This window comes from Neofelis nebulosa, chromosome 17 (genome assembly GCF_028018385.1).
Source record: "Neofelis nebulosa isolate mNeoNeb1 chromosome 17, mNeoNeb1.pri, whole genome shotgun sequence".
NCBI classification, from domain to species: domain Eukaryota; kingdom Metazoa; phylum Chordata; class Mammalia; order Carnivora; family Felidae; genus Neofelis; species Neofelis nebulosa.
Genome location: NC_080798.1, coordinates 58083159 through 58106075, shown reverse-complemented (window position 1 = coordinate 58106075; position 22917 = coordinate 58083159). Strand labels below are relative to the sequence as shown.

Below are 22917 nucleotides of genomic sequence, written 5' to 3'. Positions count from 1 at the left end.
GGCCAGCGAGGGACCTTAATGATCCAGACTGAACGCGGTCCACACGGACCCGACCCGCGCGGTGACGGCAGCCCGCGGTAACCGAACCACCCGCCATTCATTAAACCCCGCAGCCTTCGACAACACAAAATCACTGCATCTCAGCGGACACCGTCTCCGGGAATCGGCTCTGCGCCCGCTCTCGGCGAGGCGGCAGCTGCGGGCCGGCAGCCTCCCCAACCAGGAGGAAGCCCGCGGAGAAGTTTCTCAGAAAGCACTGGCCGTGAAAAACCTACCTGTGCAGCTGAGAACGGTGCAGAGAAAAACAGACTCGAACAAGCAACTCCTTCGCTAAACCTGGAACATCTGATACTCTGAAGCCCAGAAGACACTTAACTCCTCAGGCAAAACGGTGCAGTGATCAAATATGCTATAGCTTACAGCAAAAACACTGAGCAGTAAGGCAATGTTTACCAGAAAAGTAGGAACGAGCAGGAAACGTGGCTTCCAGGCCTCCTGCCCGTCCCCACCCCCCACCCCCACCCCCCGGTCCCCCCAGCACACAGGGCCAGCATGCATGTCCGGGGGGTAGAGGAGGGACCAGCTTACCATCGGGTAGTTCATCGGGAGCTTGTGTGCCACACAGAACTGTTCCGTTGTAGGGAGGAAGCTGCACAGGGAAGTGGAAAACAAATTTTAATTCGACAACATGTTAACACCCAACACATGCTTCTTCGTTAAGGCAACACTTCGTTAAAACTCTTTGTCCGTTCAACTTCTCGCGACATTTGTTTACCACAATAACATACACTGACAGTAAAATCAAATCACCTTCATTTAAGAAGAAGATACCAGAGGAATGCTTTTAAATATTGCCATTAAGATCCAAAAATGAGGCAAAATAATAAAAGCGGACTCCAACGGACACGTGAATCAACTACGATACTATGCTACGACACACATCCCCGTCTCACAGGACGTCAGGCGGCCCACAGGTACCGCGGCCACTTGTCCCGGGCCCCCGACAAAGATGACCCGTACTGCCCGTCGGCGTTTCAGGCTCACCTCACACGCGTCAGCACGGCCAGTGGAGGCCAGGACCAGGCCCACGGGCAGAGTGCCGAGAGCCCACAGACAAGTCTGACGATCACGGCTCCTTTTGGACACAGTGCCTTAAATAACTGAATTAAAGGCTGGAAAAAACATTCCTTGTTAAGGGGAGAGAAAGCAAAGCAGCAAGTGTCTGACCTCTTTGTAAAAAGCAGGAAGGTAGTGCTATGAATATCCCAAATTTTTCTTCTTCCTAGCTATTCCATAGCATTTAAGACTTGGAAATGTTTCAAACGGACACATTCGGGATAAGAATGCTTAGGACGGAAGGGCTAAGGCAAGTGGACCTGAAGAAAGAACAGAAGAACAAAGCAACGACACCCTAGAACAGCCCTTCTCCAAGCGTGTCCCCCCGCAGCGCCCGGGCTTCCTGGACGGGCCCCGGGGACTGTCACGCCCGCCACTGTCCGAGAACTGCTGCGTGAGTGGCTTCCTCAGCTGATTTCCCCAATGAACTCTCAGCAAGTCGACTCAACAATCACGGAGACAAACACTTATCACTCCAAGTAACCAAGTTCTCTCCCCCCAGAGAACCTAAGGAAACAAAGAGCAGTTCAAAAGGAACTGAACAGGGGCGCCTGGGTGGCTCCGTCGGTGGAGCGTCCGACTTCGGCTCAGGTCACGATCTCGCGGTCCGTGAGTTCGAGCCCCGCGTCAGGGTCTGTGCTGACAGCTCAGAGCCCGGAGCCTGCTTCGGATTCTGTGTCTCCCTCTCTCTCTCTCTCTCTCTCTCTCTCAAAAATCAATAAAGGTTAAAAAAAAATTTTTAAAACAAAACAAAAAAAACAAAAGGAACTGAACACTTTCAGGACGGGAGAGCTATGCATGTTTCCACCACGCATTCCCACTAGGGGGCGCACGGTTCCCATCCGCTGACACACCAGGAGAACCCATTCTGGGTGCGGCCAGGGGCTACCCTGGGACTCGCACCTCGCACGGGGTGCTGCAGCGTTGACCTCTGGCACAGACACACGGAGCGAAAAGGGCGCACGTGAGGACCAGTCGCTTCCCGTTCCTCTGCAGCCACAAGGGAAGTTTATCAAGCTCCCGGATGCAGAGGGCCTTCTCTTTCTCCATCAGTGACAGCAGGGTGCCCCCTGGTGACAGAAATCTATACAACTGTAAGGCACTGAAAGTGCTTAGTTTTTTAATCACGCTGTATTTACACAAACTGTGGTAAGGGGTAGAGGCAGGTCCCGAAAACAGACCTCCCACCCCAGCAGACTCCAGGGCAACACTGACAACCTGTTGGTGTTTAAAACACTCTGAGTTACTAATCTGGTAAGAGTGCAAAGGTGGGAATTAGTGATGCTGGAATGAGTTCTGGCACAAAAGTGTGAGTGTGTGTGTGTATTTTTTTACTCTGTAAGCACGTGGCACCTTTTATTCAACAAACCTCCACCATTCATAAGATGCCCCTTAGTCTGTGGTAAACGTGGATTTATTATACACAGCGGAATGGAATTGTAAGAGTTGTTCAAAGTTCCCTCTTTCACCGTGCAGCTCTTCACGAGCATACAAACTTGCAAACTGAAGCAAAACCATAAAGCTCTCACACACGAATGCACGGTGAGCGACGCAAGACGCTGACATCTCGTGACATCGGGTGCAAAGTGAGATCAACTTGGGCTGAGAACAGCGCCACCGTCTGGAGAAGTCACTGCTTGGGCCCTTTGATGCAGAGGTAATGTGTTCAACAAACACTGTGTGATATCCCTTACCTCTGGAATCTCAAAAACGAAAACAGCTCAAGTCCAAAACCCAAAGAGTGGAATGGTGGGTAGTTCCCAAGGCTGTGGACTGGGGGAGCGGGAGAGACGCTGCTGAGGGGCAAGTACCTGCGACTCGCAGGTAAGCCCTGGACACGTGACACACTACACGGATTACAGGCAGCACACCTGGCTGTGAACCTCAAGCCTGAGAGACCAGAGCTTAACTGTTGTCACAACTAAAGGAAACGGTAAGTCTGTGACGAGATACAGTAACTCCACGACAGCAATCTTGCAACATAAACGTATCGGATGTGGCACCTTATTAAGCTTACACAATTTTGTGTCGATTACATTTCCTGAGCTAACGTTTCAAAACCTTTTGGCACTGCCCCCGTTTGTTCCGCCGTCTACAAGCCCCTCGTGAACCTCAAGTCTCTCCTTTGAAGCCCCGCAAGGACACCAAACCCGGGAGAGGAACAGTCTTAACTCTCCATAGCCAGACCCACACCCACACACCCACGCACGCACCCACGCACAGACACACACACACCCTCAGCGTCTGCAGCGTGGCCCGTCCCGCTCTGGTCTTGTTTTTCCTGTAACTGCATTAAGCATGTGTGCGTGTTGCCCCCAATACTGAAGTTCCGGAAGTCCCAAGAACAAGGAGCACTCACCCCTTATTTGTGAACACTACTGACATGATGACGACTGGGGTTCAAAACATGCTTGTTCAGTAAATTGACTGTATTTCTTCCAGCTGGAGAAATTCATTTTTAAATCACGCTGGCTTACAAACTAGAGCACAGCTTTATAAAAAAAGATATGTGGTATGTTACCTTTAAATTTCTACTAATATTTAAGACCACATACAGGAATCAGCTGAGAGGGTTTCTTCGGATTCTGTTAAACTACTGACCATCCTGTCTGGCCAGGGACAAGCTTTCAAACAGGGAAAGTAAAACAGAGTCCAACACTCAGCTGAGAGAACAGGAGAAAAGCAGAATGTTCCTACAGTTTAACACTTTATGTTTCTCAAGCTTTGTTTTTTCAGTTCTTGGCCCCAGGGAGAGGAAAAAAATGCTTCTCAATTTCCTAACAGCCAAAGAAGTATATGATGAACAGGGCTGGTGCTAGTTCCCACGACGGCCACACGGCAGGCACGGTGCGGGCAGGAGCCACCGCCGTTTTCAGCGCGAGGCAAAAGGCCCGAGCCACGAGGCCACAGCGCCAGGAGACAACAGCACCCACACACCCACCCATGCAACCACACGGCACGCCATGAAACAGTCTGTGCCCCACGTGATTATGCTACTCGCACGCTCCAGACTCCTGAATTACAACAATTACGACACTGAGAGAGAGAGCTTGGCCCGATCGCATTAATTAGCCTGTGTTTCCCCTTTGCGGGTCACTGGACCATATGTGATTCTGGCAGACGACATCTGTCATACCTGCCCCCAAACGCAACGCATATTCAAAAGCGAAAACACAGAAGACCCAGAAATGAGCCAGACTTACGAAGATTTCTGGCTATAAACTTTCTGTTAAGACACAGCCATTATTTCTACAGTAAAGAGTCTGACATGACTTTACCATCAAATCCTTATGTGCGAAGGTCTTCCACAGTAACTACTGACCGCCCAACATTCTGAGAGGTAAACAAACACCCCCGTTTTCCTATAAGGAAGCACGATGAGTGGGAGGAAACTGCCAGAGCCACCAGGCCTACTTGAGTAGCAGAGTGACCAAGGAGCGCAGCTCTCCAGACTCTGAAATATGGTCCATTCTCTACCTTCACATCACAGGAAAACCCACGTTTTTACTCTGACACTTACCTGCAAACAGGCTCTCACAAACCCACACAAATGCACACACTTGCGAAAAGCTTTTGTAAAATACACAAGTGGGGCTTTCTCATCTTTTGAAACCTTAATTGCCAAGAGCACAGGCTGTCCTGTCCCTGGCAGGTGCCTCTGTATTCTACTGTGATTCAAAGACAGAAATGACTTAAAACTCGAACCATTAGTACACAGAGTAGAACCTCAATTACACTAACACTTGGGGAATACGGGACGATCATGTTTTTCCTAATTGTTATTTTTTCTGTCAGGACACACTCAACTCCAAGCCTCATTCTACAAAATCTAACATGCACAGATGCATTTTATTGCCTTAGGAAATACAATCTATAACGCAGCATTCACGGTTTCCTGGCTCCTATCCTTAGATTCCTTAAAACGCCCTTACCATCAATGAACACAAAACAGATGGAGATGGGCACTGAAGGGATTTATTCACCTTCTAAACTGTAACCTGACCAAGCTTTGCTTTCGGTGATTTCTTCCTTTTTCCTGAAGTCAAAGAGGAGAAACCAATAAATCACTCTCTAGTCTGTGCAGCTGAAGTAACGCTTTCAACACGCCGTCATTTAATCCTTCCTCTCCAGCCCCAGAGTCTAGAGTTCAAGAAGCCAAGGTGAAACGGGCAGGACTGGCCAAGGCCACATGCAACGCGGGCCGTGTGGCTCCAATCCTACGGAGTCAGTATCTTCTGCTCCATCTTGCCAAGTAAAAAGAACTCCACACAAAAACACTCAAGGGGCTGGTTAGGTCTCATCAACGTCCTTATCCTTATCCTTACTCAGACCTCCCTTTGTTCTTTTCGATACAATTTCAACAGTTTTCATATTTAAAATACGAATATGAAAAAATATTCCACATAAGTTTTATTAAACTAAAACAGAAATCATTAATTACATGTAAAAGACCTGAATGGTGAAATATACCAAAATCGTGTTTAGGAAAACTCTCATAAAATTGTGAATTCTCCTACAAATGAGCCCATAATTAACACAATTCTAACTGAAATCTCAATGGGATTTTTCATGGAACTTGGCATGCTGATCACAGACTCTTACGGAACAGTTAAGGATGAAGCAGAACCAAAACACTTGGGGTGAGCACAAGAGGGTGAGGGCCCTCCCAGAAGACAGACTACAGAGCCACAGCAGTGAAAACGAGCAGTACTGTTGCAGAGACGAAGCACAAGGGCCAGAGCAAAGGGCACTACAACTAAGGGCCCAGTGCTGGGACAGCTCCCTGCGGCCAAGGCAGAGGACGAGGTCAAGCCCCACCTCACATACACAGCGAAGTCCATTTCAGCTGCATTGCATACTACAGTGAACACAAAAACCTTAAAACTTTCAGAAAAAAAAAAAAAACAAAAAACGGTGTCTTTGCTACATCAGGGCAGGGAAGAATTTCTTAAAGACATTTATAAACCAGAAGGAAAAAAAAAGTTTTCCTTGGCATGAAAGTTAAAAACTTACTTCCCATACCCAGAAAGAAAGAAAGAAAGAAAGAAAGAAAGAAAGAAAGAAAGAGAGAGAGAGAGAGAGAGAGAGAGAGAGAGAAAGAAAGAAAGAAAGAAAGAGAAAAAGAAAAAGAAAAAGAAAAAGAAAAAGAAAAAGAAAAAGAAAAAGAAAAAGAAAAAGAAAGAAAAAGAAAGAAAAGAAAAAAGTGCATCTCACATGAAGTTTTTAAAAAGCCCCCGTGCTAGGGGCGCCTGGGTGGCGCAGTCAGTTAAGCGTCCGACTTCAGCCAGGTCACGATCTCGCGGTCCGTGAGTTCGAGCCCCGCGTCAGGCTCTGGACTGATGGCTCGGAGCCTGGAGCCTGTTTCCGATTCTGTGTCTCCCTCTCTCTCTCTGCCCGTCCCCCGTTCATGCTCTGTCTCTCTCTGTCCCAAAAATAAATAAAAAACGTTGGAAAAAAAAAAAAAAAAAAAAGCCCCCGTGCTAGGGGCACCTGGATGGCTCACTCAGTTACATGACCAGCTTCAGCTCAGGTCATGATTTCAGTCTGTGAGTTCGAGCCCCGCGTCTGGCTCTGTGCTGACAGCTCAGAGCCTGCTTCAGATTCTGTGTTGCCCCCTCTCTCTGCCCTTCCCCCCACTCACACTCTGTCTCTCAAAATAAAATAAAGACACACACACACACACACACACACACACACACACACACACACACACAAATTATTTAAAGCCCTCGTGCCAGGAAAAGATACTTGTAATATGCAAAACCAAAGACTATGAGTCCTGTAAGCAATAAGAAAAAGACAAGCCACTTAATAAAAAATGCGGACAAGGGAGACAGGTCATTCACAGAAGGGCTGGGCATACGAAAGTAATGAAGCGGTTCTCAACTTTGCAACTTGGGAATATTGTAAATTAAAACAGTGAGAACCCATTCATAACCAGCCCAGCAGACTCACAAAAATTTTGAGCACGCCTGTCGTGAGAATAAGCGAGAAGCTTTTCTTTAACTGAGATGGTGACAGCGCTCACGCGCAGCTGGAGGCGATGCAGACGGTTAAACCCTCAGAAAGCGGATGAGCAGAGCAGCCACTAAAACTAGACACTTACTCCTGGTGGCCCCAGCAATCCCACTCCTAGGAACAGATCTTGGAGAAACGCACAGAGCATGAGGACACACAGTAAAACATGTTTACTGCAACGTTTCTGTAGTACGTAAGAACCAAAGATCTAAACGGTCCTCAACAGGAGACAAGGCAAATGAGCTGTGGTACGTTCTCCTGACGGTATTGAGAAACTGAAAGCAAAGAACATGAATGTAGAACATGAATGTACGTTCATCAAAGAATGAACGTAAAGAATGTCACCTTAAAAGAAACAAACTACAAAAGGACGAATCTACAGCTGACCCTTGGACAACACGGGTGTGAACCGTGCAGGCCCACGTCAGGTGGATTTTTTTCCAAAAATGCAGAACAGTACTGTAAATGTTATTTTCTCTTCCTTATTATTTTAACCTTTCCTTTTCTCTAGCTTACTTTGTTCTAAGAATACAGTATATAATACTTATAAAACCCAAAATCTGGTAATCAACTGCTACCATTGTCATCGGTAAGGCTTCCGGTCAACCACAGGCTACGGGGTAGTTAAGTTGCGAGGAATCAAAAGTTATGGCGGATTTGCAACTGCGCTGGGGTCGGCACTCCCAATCCCCTTGCCGTTCAAGAGCCAACCGCAGTATGACTCGGTTTACCATTTAAACCACAGGAGACAATATGGTGCTACAATCTGTTGACAACCACATATGTAGTGAAAGGTGAAGACGACAGTCCGAACACAGTAGCAATCCGGCAGACCTGTTACTTCTGGGGAGGGAAGGCAGGAGGTGGGAACGGGTACAAGGGAGTCCACGATGATATCTGTGACTTTTTGCTGTTTCATAGATACAGCAAAATGTTAACAGTAGTCAAATCTGCTCGGTGGGTTTGGGCATTTCTTGTATTAGTCTCTGCGCTTTTCTGTACGTTGGATTTCCTTATCAACAAGCATAAATTAAAAACTCAAAACTAAAATGTAACCATGAGTTATATCTATACACATATTCAAACAAAACACTGTTTGGTCTTACCTCAACTGAAGAGCGAGGAGTCACAAAGAACTGATTGAATTCATCAGGGCTAAAGTCTCCAAAAATATACTGGAAAAAAAAAAAGCCACCGATCACATAAAATATACAATTTATATTTTCAGGCAAGATGCTACAGACTATACCAATCCTATGAAATACGTAGGCCAGAACACCCAAGGCCCTCTCTCAATTAAACAGATCAAGGGTCGGCAAAAAAGATTCCGAGGTGTGATTTTCCATCACAAACAAGAAAATGCTCAGCCGTTTCCGCAAACTGTCAAAGAACACTCTGAAATTGATAAAGCCTATTCTGAAACAGGTCAACTGTGTACACCACACTTATCCTGAAGGAAAACCTTCGGGATCACGAACCCTTCCAGGTGTTCCGTTTACCTGTCTGTCGACTCATGTCACTATCTCCATTTCAGCCCTCTCCGCCGCACGTACTAATGAAAAGCAGAAAACGTGGTTCAAAAGGCAAGACAGGGAAATCCAAAACAACAAAAATGCTAAGGATCCTGATGAATGATATTTAAGATATATATGTGATTTTTTTATCCTGAAGTTGCATTTAAATATGATGCACAGATAAACATATTTTTTAAAGTTTATTCATTTATTGTTTCTGTGAGAGAGAGAGAGAGAGAGAGAGAGAGCGCGCACGCGAGCGAGCATGCGTGCTCACAAGTGGGGGAGGGGCAAAGACAGAGGGAGACAGAGTCCAGAGCAGGCTGGAGGCTCTGGGCTGTCAGCATAGAGCCCAACACGGGCCTCGAACTCCTTACAAACTGTGAGATCATGACCTGAGCCGAAGTTGGATGCTTAACTGAATGAGCCACCCAGGTGCCCCAAAGTATTTTTTAATTTTTTATATTTTTTTATTATTGTAAATTTATTCATTTATCCTGAGAAACAGAGACGGTGAGAGTGGGGGAGGGGCAGGGACAGAGGGGGAGAGAATCCCAAGCAGGCTCCAAGCTACCAGCGCAGAGCACGACCAGGGTCCAAACTCACAAAACCATGAATGAGATCATGACCTGAGCCGAAAGCAAGAGGGAGACACTTCGCCAACTAAGCCACCCAGGTGCCCCCGGATAAACATATTATTGAACAGATACAAGCCTATTTGTGAACTCCTGCTTCACAGAATTCGGAACGTGACTTTCTGAAAAAACGACTGCTTTACCTGCATGGAAGCAAGTTTGGCAAGTACCTAGCGGTTCATATTCTCCCGAAGCTTCTAAAAATAAGTCACTGAAAAGAATCAGAACGACCAGATTTCTATAACAGAGAACACTCACTGAATTATTCATTCATATGATCAACAATTATTTAGAGCCTACTAACTGCCAAGCGCAACGATCGGTTGCTGGGGATAAAAATGGTAAGCAGAGGGGCACCCGGGTGGCTCAGTTGAGCGTCCAACTCTTGACTTCGCCTTGGATCACGATCCCAGGGTGGTGGGATTGAGCCCTACCCGGGCTCCACACGGAGTATGGAGCCCTGCTTGAGATTCTCTCTTTCTCTCTCTCTCTCTCTCTCCCCCCCCCCGCCCCTCCCCGCTGCTTGTGCTCTCACACTCTCTAAAATAAAGGAAAAAAAAAAGAAAATGGTAAGCAGAGTTAGGGCTCCTCTGCTCTAATGGAGCTCAATAACCTACAGGGAAATTTACAAGCATGTAATCAAAAGTAACCAGTAACTACATATTATAGATGTGGATAATGGCCAGTCTTATTGTAAATGTAGATAAATGCCAATTAACTCTCACAGCCTGTTAGTAAGAATGCACCAATACTTTTCAGGAAAATATTTCTGGAGGGCTCTCTGGCAATAGCTACCAAAACTGTAAATATATATAAAAAAACAAGAACAGCTTCTTGTACTTGCAAAAATCCACAAAGAAACTGTGTGTTGATGCTAATGGTGAAAATAAGCAGTCTCGAAACAATTTAAAAAAATCACCTGCGATACTTTCATTCTGAACTTAGACCTTCTTATCATTTCCCACACTGAGGAAAAGCCTGTCTTAATTTCAGTCTGGTGTAATACCACGCAATGGAAGGGAAAGGTATCTTTTAGTGAAAAGGAAGCAGGAGAAACGGTGGGGAGGGGAAGCAGGGTGTAATGAAATGACAGCGCTGGCTGGTATTCCCACTACAGACAGAGATCGTAAAGTCTAGATATAAATAAACCTCAAAATGTGCTCAGGAGGGAATGAAAAGACAAGCCAAACTAAGAGAAAATATTTCCAACAATACCAAATGCTGACAAGGATTTGGAATGACTGGGACTTTCTACATGGCCGACACAAATGCGGAATGGCACAGCCACTCTGGAAAAGAGCCAGGCAGTTTCTTACAAAATGACTTACCATCAGACCCAGCAATCCCATGCCTCCTCAGTCACCCAAGAGAAACGCAAACCTATGTCCACAAAAAAAAACCAAAAAACAAACAAACAAACAAAAAAAAACCCTGTAGGCTGATGTTTATAGCAGCCCTATTCAAAACTGGAAACAACCCAGGGGCACCCGGGTGGCTCAGTTGGTTGAGTGACCGACTCAGGTCATGATCTCGCAGTTTGTGAGTTCGAGCCCCGCATCAGGTTCTGGGCTGACAGCTCGGAGCCTGGAGCCTGCTTCAGATTCTGTGTCTCCCCCTCTCTCTACCCCTCCCCTGCTCACGCTCTGTGTCTCTCTGTCTCTCAATAATAAATAAACATTAAAAAAAATTTTTTTTTAAAAACTGGAAACAACCCAAATGTCCATCAAGAGGCGAACGTGATACGTCTATAAAATGAGACACTACTCAATGGCCCTCAAAAGCATCATGCTAAGTGAAAGAAGTCTGACTTAAAAAGCCACATGTGGTATGATTACACTTGGGTAACATTCTAGGGCAAAACTGTAAGGAGAGAAAACAGCTCAGTGGCTGTGTCAAGGGCTGGGGAAGGACTGATTACAAAGAAGCACAAGTGAACTTTTGGGAGTGATGAAATATTCGCAGCGGAAGCCTGTTGGAAAAACAGTAACCTTCCTAATTGCCAAGGAAACACACAACCCACTAAAACACTAATGACTTCAGGGGCACCTGGGTGGCTCAGTGGGTCGAGCGTCTGACTCCAGCTCGGGTCATGATCTTGCGATTCGTGAGTTCAAGCCCCGTGTCGGGCTCTGTGCTGGGAGCCTGAAGCCTGCTTCGGATTCTGTGTCTCCCTCTCTCTCTGCCCCTCCCCAGCTTGTGCTCGCACGTGCTCTCTCGCTCTCTCTCTCTCTCTCTCTCAAAAACATTTAAAAAGATTTAAAAAAACAACACTAATGACTTCAGTCCCCATACAAGGAATGGACAACAAATATTCACAGGACATGTGAGGACAAAAATGAAGAGAATTACTTTTAAAAATGAGTCAGTCGGTACAGGGGTACCTGCCTGGCTCAGTCACGATCTCATGGTGTGTGGGATCAAGCCCCGCATCGGGCTTTGCGCTGACAGTGCAGAACTTGCTTGGGATTCCTCTCTCTGCCCACCCTGCCTCTCGGGCGCTCTCTCTCACAATAAATAATCTTAGAAAAGAAAAACCTTTGAGTCACACTTCCTAAGCACCCATTCTTATTGTCGTTCACATACAATGTAAAGTGTTCACAAGAGAGATGCGGGTAGTGGAGTAGGAGAACTAAATCTCCAGATAATTTCATAATATCGTGTCAATAAAAGGGGTGGGGGGGCGGGCACGTAATTCCTGGTGGCACCTGTAGGTACCACATCCCCACAGCCGGTGGCTGGAAGAAGCCTCACCATCAACCTAGGCAATGCTCAGAAAGATGCCAAGGAAAGCTTTTCTCTTCCGTCATTTTCAATTTTACCATTTTTACTGCTTTCTTTATTTTTAAAGTATGATCTGAAAAACTTTCCTACAGATTTTATTTTTTATTTATTTATTTTTTTTTAACGTTTATTTATTTTTGAGACAGAGAGAGACAGAGCACGAATGGGGGAGGGTCAGAGAGAGGGAAACACAGAATTGAAACAGGCTCCGGGCTCTGAGCTGTCAGCACAGGGGCCCGATGCGGGGCTCGAACTCATGGACCGCGAGATCGTGACCTGAGCCGAAGTCGGCGCTCAACCGACTGAGCCACCCAGGCGCCCCTCCTACAGATTTTAAATGCGTTTTTATGACCATTTCATGCCCATAGTTTCTCCAAGGATATGTGCCTTCAATCTCATCAAAAGACTAATGGGAAAAATGAGGAAAAGCTCGATGTGCAGGTGGGGAGGAGTCTCCAGGATACCGTTAAATGAAGAAAACGCTCTTTGGGTACAAAAAGGAAGAAAAGCTGGAGGCAGTACAGTGGCACCAGATTCCTAGCATGTCTCTTGCAAGAACTCTTAGTTCTGAACCACAGAAATACCTAATTTATTTAAAAAATTACTTGCGGGGGCGCCTGGGTGGTCAGCCGGTTAAGCGTCCGACTTCGGCTCAGGTCACGATCTCGCGGTCTATGAGTTCGAGCCCCGTGTCGGGCTCTGAGCTGACCGCTCCGAGCCTGGATCCTGTTTCGGATTCTGTGTCTCCCTCTCTCTCTGACCCTCCCCCGTTCATGCTCTGTCTCTCTCTGTCTCAAAAATAAATAAACGTTAAAAAGTTACTTGCAAAAAGTCAACGTAAACAACCGAAATCACTGCACAGCTGTTCGAAGACACCCATTCTGCACAACAGTTACAAGCCTGCACCTAAATTTGCACCTGTGCTCCTCTCAAGATCTCAGTGACAACAGATTAGGACTTGATGAAAACGCTTAATCCAAAAAAGCCATCCTAAGCAACTGCTAACTATCAACTACACAACGCCAAAGTATCACTTACCGCTCAACAGACGGCTAGCGGGAGCTGTGGTCAACTCCAACGTGATTCCCTCAACACTGGCACATGTGTAGCCGAAAACAACTCGGTCCACTCACTCCTCTTGCCACAATCAGACCAGACCGATCTTCAATCTTTCAAACGCGTGAGTTTCCGAACACGAGCAGTTACACCCCACTAATACAAGAAACAGTCGTTTCAATTCTGCGGCTGAGATGACGGAGGGATTGCTAAGAGGCTGGCACCAAGAAGAGTGAGCGTTTCTCCAAGGTGCTCACCACCCCGAGGAGTCTGGTTAGGATTTCTATTTCCTACAGAACGAGTATTCCCCATATGTTCACAGCAGATAAACCGCCTGAGTCTTCTTCCTATGTGTCTGTACACACACTGCTTATATTTAACCAGAAATCCAAATATAAGGAAGTAACCGCAGATGTAGGAAGGCCTGAGAGTTGGGGGATTCATTCTCACAGGGCGGCCAAGGTCAAGCCCCTGAGGTGTCAGGCAAGGGAAGGCTTAATAAAGGCAATTTCCCACCTTCACGGTGCATGCAAGAAAAAGGACAACTCCTTTCTAGGCAAAATAACTAACTACCGCCTCTTTGGGAACCCTCTTTGGGAACCACGCAAACAATCATTTGGAATGATGTACGAAAATACCCCACGTAAACTCTGAGGCTGTGACAGCATTTGAGGGTTTAACACAATCAACTGTATCATCCAAAACTGACTACAGGAAGCATTACCACGAATAAGCATTTTATTATCCACATTGTTCCAAAAAGGCAAATAAGAGTGTTGCTTATAAAATAAAATTTAGCTTCAATAAATTTATTAGGAGCAAGAAAGGTAATTTTTTAATGTCCTGATAAAAAACTACAAAAGCGAAGGCCAAGTATTTATTCAAACCCCGGTGAGTGGACATAAATCACACGGCCCTGCATTTTACCGACAAAATTACTGAACTAAAATTATACCTAAGGGCTCAAGCAACAGTGTTGGGACGCTGAGGAGGAGAACCAAACTGCCATTAAGTGTTCAGGTCCTGCCACCTCCGTCTCCAAAAGCCTTCTTAATTTTCCATCACAAAATATTTCAGGTGTTTGGCAAAATGAAGAACGTGACCAAAATAGAGGGGCGGGACTGTGTTCTTCAAAAATTCAGTGTTATGAAGGCTGTAGAAAAGCTCCAGATTACAGAAGCTACAGACACCCGCCAACTAAAGGCAACACCCGGCCCCAGACTGGATCCTGTCCCGGACGGGAGACGCTCTAAAGGAGATTCTTAGGCCCACTGACAAAATTGGAATACGGACGGCAGGTTATAAAAAGTATTGTCTCAATGTAAATTTATGAACGCAGGCACTGTCCAGCTGTGGTTATGTAAGAGATTATTCCCATTCTTAGGAAACACCTTCAAGCACATGCAAGGTAAACGATCATGGCGTGTGTAACCTCTCAAATCTCAGAGGGTGGATATGACAAAATGGGTATCTGCACACGCACATGCTAAGAGAGTGAGTTTGGGAATATGTCTGTGGAGAGAGAACTCAGGCACACGCATAAATGACTACGCAAAGGGGGTTAAAGCTTCTATTTTTTTTTAAGTGAGAGAGAGAGAAAGACAGAGACGGCGGTGGGGGGTGGGCGGGGGAAGGGCAGAGAGAGACAGAATCTTAAGCAGGCTCCGCATAGGGCTCAATCCCATGACCCTGGGATCAAGACCTGAGTCGAAATCAAGGGTTAATGCTCAAGTGATGAGCCACGCAGGCGCCCCCAAAGGGTCGATCTGGGTAAAGGAGTAAAATGGGGGTTCTTTGTACCGTTCTTATTTTTGCAACTTCTGTACATTTGAAATTATTCCCAAATAAAGAGATTTAGTTTAAAAGTCAAAGCGGAAAACACTCATTTGTGAGACCAACCTTTAACCCCTCTCTTTATGTGAGTATGAAACATTCTCCTTCCTCTGGAGAAGTATTAATAAATACATTCTAAAGTCTTTTTAGGGAAAAAATATTGTAGGAGTCTGGGTTTAAAAAAAAAGGTAAATATGGAGCTCCTGGGTGGTTTAGGCAGTTGAGCATCCGACTTCGGCTGAGGTCATGAACTTGCGGTTCATGAGTTCGAGCCCCACATCGGGCTCTGTGCTGACAGCTCAGAGCCTGGAGCCTTCTTCGGATTCTGTGTCTCCCTCTCCCTCTATTCCTCACCGGCTCACACTCTGTCACTCTCTGTCTCTTTCTCTCTCTCTCTCTCTCTCTCTCAAAAATAAAGATTAAAAAAAATTATAAAAAAGAAATATGACTCTGCCTGATTTCATAGGATTTATAATTTAGTGGGGAAGAAAAAGCCACTGACCGCATGAATTAGTTGTGTCCTGTAAGAAAGAGCAGAAAAAGATACAACAGGACAATTGAGTCTGCATGAAGAAGAACAGTAGGAGTAAGTGCATTCTTTCTTGCATTTCCAGAGCCGGGCACGGGGCCCGGCACAGACAGATGCTCAGTCAATGGGTTCAGTGAGGACAGAACAAAAGAAGGTGCCTGAAGGCCCTCTGTTGGCCCACCTGCACTACAGAAATGTTTATATTGCCGTTAATAATTTTACTCTCTCAACAGCTGTAGCAGACACTGTAAAGCAAAGCTGGAAACTCCCTCTAGGTTTTCAGCAACCCCCACCCAAGGTGGATGAATAATGGAGTCACGAGAAGGAACAGGAAAGCAACCATCGAAGGCTCCCTTCCCAGCTGCCAGGATGCCCACGGGAAAGGTCCGCGGTCAGAGGCATGCCCCACGGGCTTCTGGGCTCCCCAAGCCCCTTCTCCAGGAAGCAAGCCTGTAAGGTGCAGAGGCTCTCGCCCACCACCGGGGACGCAGCTGACTTCTCATTTCCAACTAATTCCAGCTCAGGCTTTCAGAACTCCCACTGTTCACATGTTTGATTATTTTCTGATCCTTTCTAGAAAGGACATGATAACAACAACAACAACAACAACAACAACAACAACAACAACAAAGACGTAGGAAGTGCTTCCGGAAAACAGGGCAAACCCACAACACAGGACGGAGACCCGCCCCCTGGCTGAAGCACAGCCCCTGGGCGCGGCTGCTCTGGGTTTCACCTTCTGGAGACCTGATCTGGCCCTTGCAGGGAGGGCCTGGCTCTGTGAACGCTGAAGAAGGGGCTAGGCAAACCTGGAAACACCACGTTCACACTAAAGGAAAAAACAAAGACGCGATGTTACCCCAGGAAGGTGAGAAGGAAAGACGCTGGCCGTCACCTGCACCGCGTCCGCGTCCTGCACAGACAGACCGCGGGAAGCCACACACCGGAGGCACGGGGACTCCCACCCCAGCGCGGCGCTAGGGGGCGCTGGAGCACCGCGTGCTGCGCCTTCAGTCCCACTTTCAAAATCTCATCTCTAAAAGCACGAATACAAACAGAGGGTGCCACCAAAGCAACGTTCTGCCTTCAGAAGGACGCGTGGAAATAGAAGATCAGCCTCTGAGAGAAAAAATAAAGCTACGAGGCAGCGATCGATGAGCACCCTGCCGCGTGTGCCCTGTACTCGGTTTCCCAAGGCAGTGAGACACCGGCGAGCCAGCTCCCAGAACCACCGCCAGCCGACGGGCATCAAGCCAAGCCTCGCCGGGTGAGAGGACAGAACCAGGCACAGCTACCAAGAGGCTGAGAGACAGGACGTCTTCTCCTCCCTCAGCATCCAACCCAGCAAGGCTGAATTTGGGAGAGAGGAGGAAAGACGAAGGACTAACAAACTCGTTCGTTTCGAGAGTGACGAAGTCTGAATTTCCTCTCTAGTGGACGTGAGGGGGTGCCGGACTGGGCAACTGGTAGCGTTCTGCCAGCTCCAAAGGCATCTCCTGGATCGAACAAGGACAAAGCAGCAGGGGTGCGGAAATGTCCCCAGGCTAATCCATGCGACCACATGGATGAACCCTGAAAAGCATGCTGAGTAAAAGTCAGGCACGAAGGGCCACGTGCTGTATGATTCCACTCCCGTGAAATGTCTAGAAGAGGCAAATCTCTAGAGACAGAAAGCAGACTGTGATTGCCAAGGGTTCAGAAGCCGCTGCTAATGGATCCGGGGTTTCTTTCTGGAGTGGTGAAATGCTCTGACGTGGACTGTGCTGATGGTTGCACAACTCCAGGCACACACCAAAAACCACTGAAACGTACTCGTATTGAAATGGGTGAATTCTATGGGATGTGAATTAGATCTGAACAAAGTAAAAAAGAACGTCAGTGCCTGCCTAAAAGACTCTAACTTCTTCACTAAACTATCCTGATCAGGCCTGCTAGGTGACAGAGGCTCAGTGACAGCTACTGAACAGTCACAGCACACTTTCAACTCTACAAAGTGGTGAGCAGAGAGGACACTGTTCAGGCCGTCGAGGCACAACGGGAATTTCGTTGACTTCACCACATGCACTGAGTCAGAATAAACTGAGTAAGACAGACACAGGGTTCAGGACAGCATCACATTTACAGTTCTGTCACAGCACAAGTGAACTGCAAGCTGCACTGAGAGCTACGGAGGGCAAAAGCAGACAAAGAGGGAGGCAGAGAAGGGCTTGCTGCCCAAAGCACTGGGCTGGAGCAGAACCCTGCTTTACCTTCTTGGGGCCGAGGGATCCCGAGAAGGGGACAAAAGGACAAACTGTTACAAAGCCACTCCCATGGGCAGTGCCCTCTTCTTAGGATTCTAGCATCCAAATGCTGCAATATCGTGTCAGTTTCACATGGTTTGTGTGTTTCACGTGACTACTAAAGTCCATCAGAAGATCACCGTGCACCTTCCAAAGCAGGATCTGTGACGGGCTGGCCGCGTATTCCTTCAGAGCCTTCATGGAGATTCTGAGCTAAAACGTGTTCCCACCAAATCTATTTCCAAAATTAGAAAATATGATTCATCTAACAGAAATCCATTTCGTACCAACTTCCCAGTCCTACATCTGCATTAGGTACTTTACACAATGGCAGTTAAATTTTAACTTACTTTGCTCTAAACTAATACTAAACAGCAAGATAAAAGAGCCCTCATTATACAGTAACTTCTATCTAGAATTTTTATCACATGGAAAAAAGCTGATAAATTATTAGGGAGTGAATTTAGCTCCAGTAGAAAAGTTCAAGATTCTACTATTCTCATTCTCATGACCATCACCTAGCTGCTAATCTAGGGAGGAAGGAACAGGGTTGGTGGGGAGACACAAGGCAGGGAGGAAGAGAGAACAGAGAACAAAAAAGAGAGAACAGAGAAGAAAAGGGAAAACAAGCAAAACACCAACAAACAAGACACCATAACAGCAGTGCTCCCTCTGCTGGGGCCAAGGGTGAGTGCGGACAGGCTGCAGGGAGGGGAGGTCTGGGGAGCCACTGCAAGGGCAGAAAAGTACCTTAACTGTTGACGTGATTACGTAAGTGGGCACATTTGTTGAGACTCATCATGTATACTTTAAATGGGTGACATTCCCTGCACATAAATTATGCCCCCATAAAGGTTTTTTTTTTAATGAACAGGAGCCAAGTTAAATTCATCTTCGTATTGCCGGCAGTCAATGCAGTACTTGGCATACAGTAGGTGCTCAAAAAAGCTTTGCTGAACAAATCATTTCAAGAGGAGGAAGAAGAGATCCCCACTCTCCCACCCCAACTGTAAGTTCTTGGGATAAGGAATGACAGCCTCTCCAACCTCCACAACAACAGGAAACTTCCCACACGTCAGTGCCACCAAATCACCCCGTTTGCTCTGACTGGTTTTTATTCTTTGGTTTTTAAGATCACAAGAGATGTTCCAGCCAGAAGCACAATTTTCACATTTAAATATAATCTTTAGGGGGGTGGCGTCTGGGTGACTCAGGCGGTTGAGCATCCAACTTTCGACTTCAGCTCAGGTCATGATCTCATGGTTTCTGGGTTCAAGCCCCATGTCAGGCTCTGCACTGACAGCACAGAGCCTGCTTGGGATCCCCCCACACACATACAAAAGAAATACACACACACACACACACACACACACACACACACACACACACACTTTAAATGTAATCTTGAGGGATACCTAGGTGGTTTAGTCAGTTGAGCAGACTCTTGGTTTCAGCTCAGGTCATGATCTCACAGTTCGTGGGATCAAGTCCCACGTTGGGCCCTGCACTGTCAGCAAGGAGCCTGCTTGGGATTCTCTCTCCCCCTCTATCTCTGCCCCTCGCCAGCTCACTCGCCCTCTCTCTTTCAAAATAAATAAACTTTAAAAGCTAAATAAACATAATCTTTAAATATAACCAAGATATAACCTTTCATTTTTAAATATATAGTTAAACATAATCAAGACAATCTGAATTAAGCTTTACAGAAAACTTATTAAGAGCATACTTGTTTTGGCCTAGAGGAAAATCATTCACAATTACCACATGGTCTCCCAAACTAAAGAAGAACCGACTTTCACATTTTAAATCTAGAAGGGAAAAAGGGGAGTAGAAAAAACCATGAGTGTGATTAGAAAGTATCGGGGCAGGTCAACCTTTTAAAAATCCATTTTCATTCCCTACCACCCCCCTACTATCCTTGCCTACCAAGAAAGTCACCTGTGTCCAGTGTGGAGAGGGCACTCTCCTAGTCTTTACTGTCCCCCTCTATTTTTGGCTTAAACTTTTTTTTTTTAAACATATTTTACTAAGAACCACCTATTTGCAGTCAGACCCACTTCTCTGTCATAAATACAACTCATGTTCTTGTGCATAAAAAATTCTTTCCTTTTAAACTGATGCACAAGAAAGTTAACACAACTGAGAATACCAAGTGCTGGTGAGGCTCCGGAAGAAGGGGGATCCTCACGGTTGCTGGTGGAGATAGAAAATGACACAGCTACTTTGGAGAGGCTGGCCGTTTTCTATAAAACAAAACACACCGCTGACCACATGACCCAACAATTCCACTTCTAGGTATTTTACTCACAAAAGTGAAAATCTACGTCCACCAAAGACTTGCACATAAACGCATACCCTAGCTTCGTTCCTAACAAACACTGGAACAAAACCGTGCACCAAGAGGTGAAGAGAGAGGGGCGCCTGGGGGGCTCAGTCGGTTAAGCGCCCGACTCTTGATCTCAGCTCAGGTCATGATCCCAGGGTCGTGGGATGGAGCCCCACATCGGGCTCCACCCTGAGGTGAGCGGCGAGCCTGCTGGGGGTTCTTTCTCTCCCCCTCTCTCTGCCCTTCCCCTGCTCGCTCACTCTCTCTCTCAAAATAAATAAATACTTACATTAAAAAAAAAAAGAGGTAAAGAGAGGAACTGTGTTACTTCCATAATGAAATACTACTCAGCACTGAAAAGGGGCGGAATCTTACCCACAGTATGGATGAATCTGAAAGTGGAAGCCAGAGAGAGGAGCACACTCCGTGTCATTCCACAGAAGCAAAATCCTACAAAAGGGGATATGCCCAGAGTGACAGAACGCACATCAGCAGTCACCCACTGTGGGGCAGAGACTCATGGCAAAGGGGCATGAGGGAACTTTCTGGACAACAGATGGACTGTGGTAACAGTTACCCTGGCATAGACGTGTCAGACTTCAATCTGAAAATTTAAAATCGGTACATGTGTTCTATGAAATTACACCCCAAAATGGTTAATGTTTTAAAATTGGTGCAGAATTAACCAACGCCCGACTACAAACGAGGTGGATGAGGCAGCTGCACTGCAGAAGCAACTCTTGGAGCGCCTGGGGGGGCTCAGTCGCTTGAGCGTCTGACTCCTGATTTCGGCTCGGGTCACGGTCTCACAGTTCGTGAGTTCAAGCCCTGCACTGGGCTCTACCCTGCTTGGGATTCTCTCTGTCTGCCCCCACCTCTTGCTCGCGCGTGCTCTCTCTTTCCCTCTCTCTCTCAAAATAAACTTTTAAAACACTAAACCAGAATCATATAAGTAAAAGCAGCTCTTGAAGACCAAGGACCACAGTAGTAATCCTTCACTTACATTAAGCAGATTCTTAAATACTCTGCTAACATCCACACGCTGAGACGTGCTTTAAGATTTCGTGTTCCTGGGTCCCAAGACTCTTACCAGTAGTGCCCAGCACCACCTACGATCCTGGGCATGACACCTGTAACCTGCTGCCTGGTGTCGCCATAAGGGTGCCCACTCCCGTAGTTGCCCAAGCACTAGACCAGAGACTGTTCCAGCCCGGCACGGCCTTTCTAACTGCCTAGATCCCCCAACCGCCTACTCAAACCCCACGCCACACACAGACAGTTGCTGCCAGTAACACTGAATCAGACCTTGGGTGTTTCATTAAACAGAGTGCTACACGGGCAGAAACTTGCACACGCATCTGTTCTACAGGGTTTTTCACTTAATGGAACATGCTGGAACCAAACCAACAGAAGCTCAGCTACGGAAGGCCACCTGCCAAAAAGGAGCGTGCATCACTAAACCAGAACTTTAAGTTAAAACACATTTGGAAAAAAGCAGTGTAGCTACATAAACAATTTTCTTCTAATCTGCTGCCCCCTGCCAATGGTTTCCTAAATACCTTGCAAGATCCTTGCAAGATCCAGAGCTGCCTAACTTACACCCCGCAGCCCACACACCCACAGGGAGCAAGTTTAGAACGCTCCCCTTCAGGAGTCGCTCTGCTTGTTAATGAAAACCAAAGTTACTTAGAAGAGTCGGTCCAAGCAGTAAAAGCTGCAAAATTACGATCTGCTGAAAACAAGAGAAAGCAAAACCGGGTGCTGACAGCTAAGGCCGGGCCGAGCCCACTGAGGAAGCAGTCCGCTGCTCGCTTTTTCGGCTTCACTTTCACCTAATGATCTGCCGAAAACAAAGACCGCAACTATGCAGAAACAGCTTCCTTTACCAGCCAAAATAACAGATTGCGCTCCATTCCTGAATTACGTTTGTAAGTTGGCTGTTATGATTAAAAATCTTTTATTAGAAAAAAACAAAACCTGAGACTTCGGGAAGTCTGCCCTATAGTAAAGATGTGGAGCTCGAAACTTGAATCTCCTGGATAAGTATTTCACCCAACTGGCTCACAATGCTGTTTTCCGTACAGAACACCAACCACTGGTGGGGCTCACCCGGCAGGGGAGCGGGGTCAGCTGTGCAGGACAAAGGCCTGCGGCAGTGGTTCTCAGCCCCAAGCTACCCCTAGAATCGTCTGAGGACCCTCGGGCCTTCCCTGCAAAACTCCAGGGTTCAGTGGGGGCAAGCAGGGAGCCCAGGCTTCACTCAACATGCTAAACACTTTGTGTCCACGTGACGTGCAGTTAGGGTTCTGGACCGCCGTGGAGGGCGCTCCCACGGCCACTCCAGGCAGCCGAGGAGTCGGGGAAACTAAGACAGCACGAGGGAAGGCCAGGCGAGCACAGCTACCTCGCCACTCAGTTATGCCCCCAAACCAGACAGAAGCAACCAGGAAACCAGCTGAAGTGATCACTTTGTGAAAGGACCCTCTGCTTGACCAACAACACGCAGAGCATCTGTTTTTAAAACGGGAACTCTTAGTGCTTTCAAGGGTTTACTGATCACTAACAACTTACCGGCAAACCACAAAGCTAAATGTCAATCAGAAGAGAAACTGTCATTCAAGTAAACTGGAAACAATTTGATAAAAAAATTCCATTCCCAGGTAACTTTTCGACCCGTCTTTTCCACAAAGACCATTCTTTTATAACTGAGCTCATTTCCCATTTGGTCTTAACTAACTGAAATCTAACACTCACCTCCAACACTCTGCTTTTTCAGAAACGACCTCCCATCCTAGCACCCTTTCACACCCTCCAGCTAGTCTGTTCT

At 46.7% G+C, this 22917-nt stretch overlaps 1 protein-coding gene across 1 annotated transcript in view; it reads right to left on the bottom strand.

Annotated features, from left to right (window-relative positions):
• Positions 1–22917, bottom strand: part of USP10 (ubiquitin specific peptidase 10) — a 71160-nt gene that overhangs the window by 32333 nt on the left and 15910 nt on the right. Inside the window, 2 exon segments of the mRNA XM_058707964.1 lie at positions 589–649; positions 8241–8309. Coding sequence (XP_058563947.1) covers positions 589–649; positions 8241–8309 — 130 coding nt within the window.